General features: G+C 33.8%; 1 protein-coding gene across 2 annotated transcripts; it reads right to left on the reverse strand.

Moving 5' to 3' along the window:
• Window positions 1–1694: 1694 nt before the first annotated feature.
• LOC114337257 (zinc finger protein 44-like) lies at window positions 1695–6485 on the reverse strand. Of its 2 annotated transcripts, none has more exons than XM_028287678.2 (2): window positions 6381–6485; window positions 1695–3096 (listed from the first exon to the last, which is right to left on the reverse strand). In XM_028287678.2, exon 2 carries the CDS (start codon window positions 3055–3057, stop codon window positions 1762–1764), a length of 1296 nt encoding a protein of 431 aa, XP_028143479.1. In that variant the 5' UTR covers window positions 3058–3096; window positions 6381–6485; the 3' UTR covers window positions 1695–1761. The 2 variants fall into 2 exon arrangements, with proteins under 2 accessions (XP_028143479.1, XP_028143471.1); XM_028287670.2 differs by lacking the exon at window positions 6381–6485 and adding an exon at window positions 5921–6277.
• Between the last annotated feature and the right edge of the window lie 4468 nt (window positions 6486–10953).

Below are 10953 nucleotides of genomic sequence, written 5' to 3' on the forward strand. Positions count from 1 at the left end.
TCAAATCTACAAAAGGTTTGGGAAACACTTATCATCATCATTATCTTTGCCTTATACCTATGCGGGTCGGCTTCCCTAATTGCATTTCTCCACACAATTCTATCTTGGGTCATATCAATGTTAATCCCGTTTACCAATATGTTGTGCCTAATCATCTCCCCCACATCTTCTTTGGTCTTCCTCTCCTACTCCTTCCAGGAATCTGCACTTCAGCTATTCTTCTTATTGGATGATTAACGTCTCGACGTTGAACATGACCAACCCATCTCAACCTATGCTTTCTCATTTTGGCATCAATTGGTGCCACACCTAGACTTCCCCTAATCTGCTGTGCTTAGCAAAAACGCCGTATCGGAAAAAATGAAATTTTTACTTTTTTCTAACCCAAATGTACATATCTATCTTATTTGCTTACTAAAAGTGACGTAAGTTAAGCCAAAACACATTAATCACATCGCGTCTTATGCCGTATCCTGTGTAAATGTATACGAATTCTTAAACTAAAATCGATTTTACTCAAATGTGATGTCTCTGCAGATACGGCGTTTTTGGTAAGCACGGCAGTAATATACTCATTTCTAATTTTAGCCTTCTTTGTTACTCTTCTCATCCATCTAAGCATTCTCATTTCCGCCACATGCATTCGTTGTTCCTCTTTCTTTTTCACTGCCCAACATTCAGTTCCGTACATCATAGCCGGTCTTATGGATGTTTTATAGAATTTTCCCTTCAGCTTCATTGGAATTTTTCTGTCACACAACACACCACTCGCTTCTTTCCACTTCATCCATCCAGCATTAATTCTACTGCATGCATCTCCATCTATTTCTCCATTACTCTGTAATACCTGTTTGGGAAACACTTATGTACAGGGTTATTCACTATATTTTGACCCCCCTGTAAACTGCTTTATTTACAGAATTAAAAAAAATGTAAAATACAAAATTTATTTGATTTTTAAAATATGATTTTTTGACATATATAACATACTAGTGACGTCATCCATCTGGGCGTGATGACGTAATTGACTATTTTTTTAAATGAGAATAGGGGTCCTGTGCTAACTCATTTGAAAGGTAATTCAATTATCTATTCAGTAATATAAACATTAAAATATTTGTTTATGCAGGGCGTCCAAAAAATTTATTTTAAATTAAATTAATTGACACAAAAAGAAGAATGTATCTAATTTATTGAATTTAAAATACATTTTAGTGTTGTTAGAAAACAGAAATAAAAGTTTATTGCACAAATAATCATTGACTTTTGCTAAAATGCAATGTTCAAACGTATGTATTTTGAATTAAATAAATTACATACATTCTTCTTTTTGTATCAATTAATTTAATTAAAAAAATTTTTTTGGACACACTGTAGAGTAGAGCATTGAATAACCTTTCAAATGAACTAGCACTAAACCCCTATGCCTATTTAAAAAAAATAGTTGATTACGTCATCACGGTCAAATGGATGACGTCACTAGTACAATATATACGTCAAAAAATCATAATTTGAAAATCGAATAACTTTTGTATTTTACATTTTTTCTAATTGTGTAAATAAAGCATTTGACAAGGGGGGTCAAAATATAGTGAATAATGCGCGTGTACATGTTTTCTGCTATAATAATATAGTGTACATGCTTTCTGCTTACTCATAGAATAGAGATTTCATCCAGAAAGATTAAAAACAAATAATATTGCACTTAAGTTTATTTTTAAAGTAAAAAAAATACAGTCTTATTCTTACAAACTACAAAAATTAGTTACCATCAGGCTTTTCGATAAGCTTTTTATGTTTTACTTTATAATGGAACTCTAAAACCTTACTAGTAATAAATCTTCTTGGACAATGCTCGCAATCAAAGGTACCAGTGTGATTAAACCAGTGTATTTTCATGTTAAACGAAGAAGTGAATGTTTTGTGGCAGTATTCACACTTATAGGGATGGTGTCCGGTATGTGTGTATTCGTGCTTCTTCAGTTCTCCTTTGGAAAAGAATGCTTTCCCACAAGATTGACAGCTGAAAGGTCTCTGACCAGTATGAGTTAATATGTGGCGTTTCTTGGCTGTCAGAGTATAGAAATCTCTATTACAATGATCGCATTTATACCTACGTTCTTTGGTGTGCTGTTTCATATGGTAGTACAACCCTCCTTTGTAATGAAAAGATTTTCCGCACACCGGGCAAATGCACATCGTTGAATTTTTGTTATGGGTTTGTTCGTGTCCACTTAGCGTAGCTGCAGTTTTGCACTGTTTTCCACAAATCTGACAAACATAGATCGACTGAGTATGTCTTGTTGATCTATGATAGTTTCTAGCATTTCTGCTTTTGAACTTTTGATTGCAAATGTCACACTTGAAAAACGGCAGCAAGTGTGTTTTCATGTGGTAATTTAGAAATTTTCTTTCTTTGAAAATTCTTGGACAAAATCTACATTGCAATAAAGATACTAACGATGTTTTTCCTTTGCCGTCTTTACCTAATCGATATCCTTTACCACAAACCTCAACATGTTTTTGATATCTAGTTTTCGAACCATACATTCTTTTGCAAATACTACACTCGTACTGTAACTTTGCAGCTGACTGTATTATATCATCATTATCTCCTAGATCTACTGCTGCCTTTTTCGTACCTAATGCCTCAGTATCGCCACTACATACAATAATATAAGAATCAATGTCACATTCTTTATCCTGGTCAGTTTCAGGTGATAAATTATCTGGTTTAGATATTTCCTTCTGACGTTCTAGAATCTCCAACACTGGAGGACCAACTGTTGGACGTTCAAGTTTAGGACCAAAACTCGCTGATATCACTGTTCCCAGATTTCTTAAAAACCCGTTATAATTAAGCTGATCACTTTTTTGCTCCTCTACAATTACCAAGTCCTTTAAATTATATTTATTTGAACCAGCGATTATTTCCACTGAGACTGGTAAATCACTCTTGTTTGCTTCCTTGGTTCCTGTAATTTCAACAAGCACTTTGTGGGATTCTTCGAAAAGTGTTTTAAAGTCGTATGCCACTTTTAGTATACTTAGACACATTGAGCATATGTATCGTGGATACTTGATAGGTACAGGTTCCTACAAAAAAAAATGATAAATGTTTCAATTGTAGTGAGTCCACATGTAAAATGAGTATGATCACAATATATATGATGACAAACAACTAAGAGATAATGACACCAAACAAGAAATACAGGGATATCTGAAAAACAAATAATACTTCACAAGCAGTTAATGATGATGAAACAGAAAAAACCACTTAGAAACCACGTTGGGTGACAAATATGAAACCAATACCTGTGACCAAAAATAATGGACAAGTAAAAACCATGGATTACTGACAGTATATTACTGATGATAGGCAGAAGAAGAGAATATAATCTCACACAGAATAAAAATGATGATACAGGACCACTTGTCGAAGTTGAAGTAGAAGCTATAAACAGCATTAAGGAGGGAAAACCGTAGGGTTAGATGATCTCCAGCAATATATACCAAAGTGATAAAATTCCTTAACAGTGGCTTAGATCCATTTTCCTAACAACAGTTAAAAAACCCAATGCTGAAAAATGTGAAGTACACCTGACAAATACACAATTCAGAGAGGCACTTTCTGCAACAATCTCTTTTTAATGTAGACTGCAAGTATCTGATTTTGATAGGTTATGCAAACATAGACCAAAACTATACACATACAATACCTAGACTGCGTATTACAATCTAAAACTATGCGACCAGTGCAACAGAGAAAACTGAGTGTATTAGGTATAGACAACTCTTTCTAATCAGTGGGATTTATCATATTGGCGGTAGTGGTATAGTTATTTTTTATTATTTTATTTATCAACGGGCAAGGCCAGTTACAATTAATGTTAAACCATAAGTTCACAGCATTAACTATATCTATGATTCCAATACAAAAAGTTAATATGTATTATTATACAGTACAATACAAAAAGTTATCTATATCTATTACTTAAGCCGAGAGTACACAAAACCTGATGCAGGAATTAGTCGAAGGTTGCAAAGAAATCTATGTTATCATATTGATTGGCTAGTCTGGCCGTTCTTGATATGAAGTTGTTAAATCCATAGTTAATACAATGTATAGGGTAATGGAAACTAGCTATATAGATCTGGTAGGTCTAGAGTCTAGATGGAACATTTATATTAATTTTATTGAGCAAAGAAGAAGCAGCAGCTCTACCATGCAGCATATTGTAAAAAGTAATAAGATCTCTCTTTTTATGACATATAGAAATGGGTGGCATATTTAATACAGCAAGTAAATCTGCATCACTGTAGTTGTCCAAGATGTTTAGTTTGAAAGCAATCTGTTTTAGAAATTTATATTCAACACAACACAAGGTCTCAATATGCACACCATACACAGGACATACACTCAAGATGGGGATGGACAAGAGAGCAATAAAGAGATTTTAAGGCAGTAATCCCAGTAAAATCATGCGTACTTCTTCTGGTAATGCCAAGCATCTGAAATGCCTTGTTGACTACGTTATTTAAGTGATCAGAAAGTTGTAGAGTTGCATCCAAAGTATCAAGGCAATGCTGGCCAATTCTGTATTCAAAATTGATTGGGGATCTAGATCGAGAAAACGTAATGATAAACCCAATTTCATTGGAGAAACCCCTCCAATTAGAAAGAGTTGTCTATTCCTCATACACTCAGTTTTCTTTGTCCCATTGGTCACAATCATAGCTTTAGATTGCAAAAGTAAAAAGAGACAATCAACATCATTTAAAAATATGTATAATTCATAAAATCCATAAACTTACAGCACATTTTTATTACATCATAAAGCGAAGAGCAATAATTCAGTATAGATTATTTTTTATTTCAACATTTCTCAACTGTAGGTGACTACATCAGACATTGTATTGTATTGTTTATGTTCAAATAATTAAAACAAACAATACAGGTTCCAGACCAAATCAAATACAATGGTCTGATAAATATGTGTAGTATATAGTGATGAGCACACTAATAACCAGCAAAATAATGCAAAAGATGGAAAACATTAAGTTGTGAGATAAAAAGAGATGAAACTAGTAGAGGTGGAAAATTTAGCGATAGAAACCTATAAATTTACATTATATTGATTGTTTCCCACCTTTAGACGTATCAGAGCAGTATGTCAACTAAAAAAAACTGTAATTGTCTCAGTGATAATTGCCAAACTCATCCAATATGTATAAAGGTGGGACACAATCAATATAATGTAAATTTATAGGTTTCTATCGCTAAATTTTCAACCTCTACTAGTTTCAGCGTTATTTTTCAGGTGACTAGTGCGCTCATCACTGTATAACGAATAAGTATACTGCCGTGTTTAGCGAAAACGCTGTATCTGCACAAATCTGAAAAAATGAAATTTTTACTTCTTTCTAACCTAAATGTGCATATCTATCTTATTTGCTTACTAAAAATGACATAAGTTAAGCCAAAACAAATTAACCACACCGCATCTTATGCAGTATCATGTGTAAATGTATACGAATTCTTAAACTAAAATAAATTCTAAAACTAAGGACGGCAGTATAAATGTACAAAAATAAAGTGACATTTTGAAATATTGTCTTCTAATAGACTTGTGACAAATGAACAAAGAGAAGCATGTTTCACAAAGACAAAAAATAAGATAATTCACAAACTAGTGCCCCAAAACTATTTTGATTGATAATAGCCATTCTAATTTTGATGCAGAAAACCTTTTCCGAAATAAGAGTTTGTAAAAGGGACACTTTACGAATGTAGTGCTATGTATGTTGTATACATCTACCCATAAAGGAGATTAGAACCGACAAAAAATTTCAAGAAAGTGGACAAACTGTTTTGAGGATAAACTTTTCCAAAGGCTTTTTTTATGTATGTGAACGTTACCGTAAAATGCAGCACTTTATGAAGAACTTCCTGGACTGAAGTATCTGGATAAATTTGCTCATTAGTTTCGTTTTCTTCAGAGAGGGCCTCTTTGAAACTGCTGTCTAAAGAAATCATTTTACTTGTTTTAGCCACACATACTCTGCATAAAGAAGAGATCCAATCCATTTTCAAACAATAATCGCCCAAAAATGTCGTCAATATTTTTCATTCGTGTATTTATTTATTCAAAGAGGTCAGGAATTCAATTTTTTAGTGTTTTTTAAACACCATTTTTTGCCTTTTACGAAATTTATAAACAAAAACAGGAATTATTTTGGGTTATGTTTATATGCCAAAATAACGGGCACGCCAAGTTTTCTCAACACGACTCTACCTTATCGGCAGAGTCTACTAGAAGTATACGCTAAATTAAAGCTGCAATTACAAAAAAAAGAAATATGCATGTCTTTGTACTCACTTTATAACACTCAAAAAATTACGGGATCTGGATTTCAATGCATATTTTTTTTATAAATCTGGTATCAAAGTTACGCGTGAAGTTAGTCGTATTGATGACAGTTGAGAAAACGTGGGCGACCCCAAAATCACAGAGTTCTATCAACTAATAGGGCATTGCGATGTGCTGTCCAAATTAAATCAATATGGCAGCCGGGAGGCAAACATAAATGTTTTATTCTATCAGTTATCAGAAATTATAAAAGAAAATGCATAGACTACGCAGCATAGTGTCATACGGCCTTTAGATAATTTTAGTTGCGTTTTTTTCAATCTTGTTTTGTACAAGGATTAATTTAACATTTTCACTAGAAAAATTAATGTAAAAAGATAATAATATGTATTGAGGTGTAAAATGCGAAGTAATGAAGCCTGATAAAGTTAACTTGTATGGGTTACCATCATTGCTACAGTTTAAGCATAAAACTTAACTAAATAAGTTATCATCTGAGAAACAAAAACAATAGTTAATGCTATAAAATGTCCAATAAAAATGCTAAATAACTATGTCCATGCTACTTACGTTTGGAAAACTTTGTCATCTGTAGGTTAATTCAAACTTCTTAAGGGGAAAATGAATCTATATTATATATAAAAATTACACAAAATCAACAACAAAATGTTCGGAAAATACAACTTAAGGCCGCGTCCCACCATCAAATAATTTGATCAAACTGGTTTGAGCAAACTGAAAGTGACAGTTAGTGACGTCACATCCTGAGTGTTCATTGTGGATAATAATGAAAAATTTTAATTTTAAATAAAGTACAAACAAGTTAGACAACTCAATACAAAAAATTTGATCAAATTATATAGACTGAAGTGAGAGTGTGAGAGCACAGATTTTTAGAATTTCAAAAAAACTGCAATTGTGACGTCACTTTGACGTACTTCCGGAGTTTGTTCAAACTGTTTGATCAAATTATTTGATGGTGAGACGCGGCCTTTACGGTTCCCAAATACTTAAAATGTACTCTTTCAAAATTGAAGGTGTTGACCGCCATATTTAGTCCTAACCTGTCTCTTCGTGTCGTTTTATTTATACACATATATTTCGTCTTCTCTTCATTAATCTTCAGCCCTACTTCACTTATTGATCCTACCATCTTGTTGAAAATGTCTTTTATGGATCGGATGGAGTCTCCAACGAGATCAATGTCATCTGCATATGCTAGTAATAGCTTGGGACCTTGAACCGATAGCAATTCTGTTTTTATTTCGGCCGACCTCGTGGCTTTCTCTAATACAAGGTTAAAAAGTAGTAGAGATAACTCATCACTCTGTTTGAGTCCACTGTTGATTTCAAAGCTGTTGGACAGTTTATTATATAAAATAATAAATCGTATCAGTCGGTGATAATAAAATAGGTTTGTATAATTACGCATCGCATACGCGTAATCATGTTTATCCAATGTCCCAAAAGTAGCGGAACGGTCGAATATTTCGCGAACTAATAGGTCTGGATCCCGCGTATGAAAAAAAGTTGATTAATAGCAAGCTGAAAATTTGTTAATAGCTTACGGGTGCCTAATCGGACAAACTTTGATATATGGGAACACTGGAACAGGGGAAGTTTTAATTGTGGAACAGGTTAAAAATTTGGAACGGTCAGACCACGAAAACGGCACATGTATTTTGTCCGACAGAACAGACTTAAACTCTCCGAACAGAGATTAAACTCTCATGCAAAAATCAGACTGCTATTCATCACCAAATGGGCATTTTAATGAGTGGAACATGTAGAATATGTCAAATGATAGGAATTATGACAGGTGATAAATAGCAGTCTAATTTTTGCATGAGAGTTTAAGGGCCGGTTGTTCGAACGCTAATCAACATTGATCACTATCAAATATTTAATTACTGTCACAACTGTCAATGTCAACTTTGGTTGGGTTGCTGAAAACATAGTTAATTATAATTATGAGATTAGTTAGTCAATTAACATAACAATTATTAACATAATTGATTAACTAATTTCACAATTGTCATCAATAATTATGTTTTCGGCAACCCAACCAAAGTTGAGATTGACAGTTGTGACAGTAATTAAGTATTTGATAGGGATCAATGTTGATTAGCGTTCGAACAACCGGCCCTTAGTCTATTCTGTCAGACAAAATAAATGTGCCGTTTTCGTGGTCTGGCCGTTCCAAATTTTTAACCTGTTCCACAATTAAAATTGCCCCTGTTCCAGTGTTCCCATATATCAAAGTTTATCCGACTAGACACCCTTAAGCTATTAACAAATTTTCAGCTTGCTATTAATCAATTTTTTTTTCATACGCGGGATCCAGACCTATAAACATCGGATCGAAAAACTGAAAAATATGTGTTCAATCATTTTCAAAAATCTATCCAATGACACCAAACACCAACCCCCACTACACCCCCTGGAGGTGGGGTGGGGGGTAACTTTAAAATCTCAAATGGAAACACCCAGTTTTTCTTGCAGATTTGGATTCTTTACGTAAAAATAAGCAACTTTTATTCAAAACATTTTTTCGAACTGTGGACAGATGGCGCTATAATTGTGAAAAACGATTTATCCTGATACCATAGGTAAATTATAGAAACGGTCTAATATCTCTAGAAATACAAATGAGAAACCAAAATGAGAAACCAAAAAACAGGTTTTTAATATTTTTCGAAAACCTATCGAATAGTCAAGTCAAGTCAAATTCATTCATCACATCCGACATTATACAAAGTACATGTGTGAGACAAGTCAAAGAGACAGAGTTACATCTTAAAAGTATATAAATTAATAAATACGACAAAACATACTTAAAAGTTATTTTTAGAATATGGCTCTAGCTCACAAATGTATTGATGTACACACCTCCAAAAGTTTGGCTGATGTAAATTCATTCGTATATCTATTGGCAGTTTGTTAAAGAAACTTATGGCTGCATAATGTGTGCTACCTTCCAACAAAACAGAACGATGTTGTGGAAGCATAAAGTGATTGTCTCTGAATCTTGTTGAATAAACATGGTTAAATTGAAATTTATTGAATTAATAAATTTTGCAATGTAAATACATTATAGTTCATAGTTAACAAGGGTCTGCGCCAGGGCTGCTGTATTTCACCAACTTTGTTCAAGATATATGTTGCAAAAGCACTAAACCAGTGGAAACGTAAATGCCACGGTATGGGTATACACCTCGGAGAGGTTTGTTTATATACCTTACAATTTGCTGATGACCAAGTGATCATAGCTAATGATAAAGACGACCTACAGTATATGGCAAGAAAACTAAAGGAGGAATATGAACAGTGGGGCTTGGAAATTAATGTGGAAAAAACTAAATACCTACCCATAGGAGCTGAGTTATCCAATATCGAACTAGAGGATAATGAACAAATCACATCCTGTAGTGAATACACGTACCTGGGAGTAATCTTCGATAGAACGGGAAAAGACGATGAGGAAATAAAGAAAAGGGTAACACAAGCTAGAAGAACAATTGGCTGTCTAAATGGAATACTTTGGAGCTCCGAAATAGGAATACAGCGAAAATACAATATCTATGAAACACTTATTAAAAGCAGCCTACTTTACGGAGCAGAAACTTGGAGAATAACCGAGAACAACAGGAAAAAGTTAGAAGCTGTAGAAATGGATGTGTTTAGAAGAACGTTAGGTATATCCCATAGGGAAAGAGTTCGAAATGAGGAAGTAAGACGACGAATTGGAATACATGGTTACTTAACAACAGACATTGAGAGGAAACAGTTGATTTGGTATGGTCATGTTCAAAGAATGGAAGACACAAGATTGCCCAAAAAGATCATGCAGTGGGTACCACCAAACCGCAAAAAACGAGATAGACCCAAAAAGACATGGAAAGAAGAGGTAACCAAAGCAATGAGTGCAAGGGATCTTCGAGATGGCCAATGGGATGATAGAAGGACGTGGAAGTTAGACATCGGACAACGTCGAAAGACGTTCTAAAACCGATACATACATACAAATACATTATACACGAAAATATATACAGACCCGGAATTGTAAGAATATTGTTTTGTCTAAAGATGCCTCTACAAGAATCTCTAAATTTCATTTTATGCATTATCCTATTAGCTCTTTTCTGAAGTACGAATATCTGCTCTAATTCAGAGGTACAACCTCAGACTTCAATGCCATATTTGGCTATTGAGTAAAAATGGGCAAAGTATACTGTTTTTAATATTGATGTATTAAAGAGACGTGAAAGAATTCTCAATGCATAACATGCGCTACTTAATCTGGATTTCAAATTAGAAATGTGGTTTGACCATTTAAAATTACTGTCTAACAGGACCCCCAGCAACTTCGTGCAGTCTGTTTTATCTATTTCTGCTTGTATAGTGGCTTAATGGTTTAAGAAATTATTTGACATGGAAATCATATACTTTGGATTTCTCTTCATTCAAAACTAGTTTGTTGGATAAGAAATAACTGTTGATGGTGGGTAGTATCTGTGTAGTTTTATTTTGCAAATTTTGATCGGATGTTGCTGTGACTAGAATGTTGGTATCATCCGCATAA

Source organism: Diabrotica virgifera, chromosome 8 (assembly GCF_917563875.1).
Source record: "Diabrotica virgifera virgifera chromosome 8, PGI_DIABVI_V3a".
NCBI classification, from domain to species: Eukaryota; Metazoa; Arthropoda; class Insecta; order Coleoptera; family Chrysomelidae; genus Diabrotica; species Diabrotica virgifera.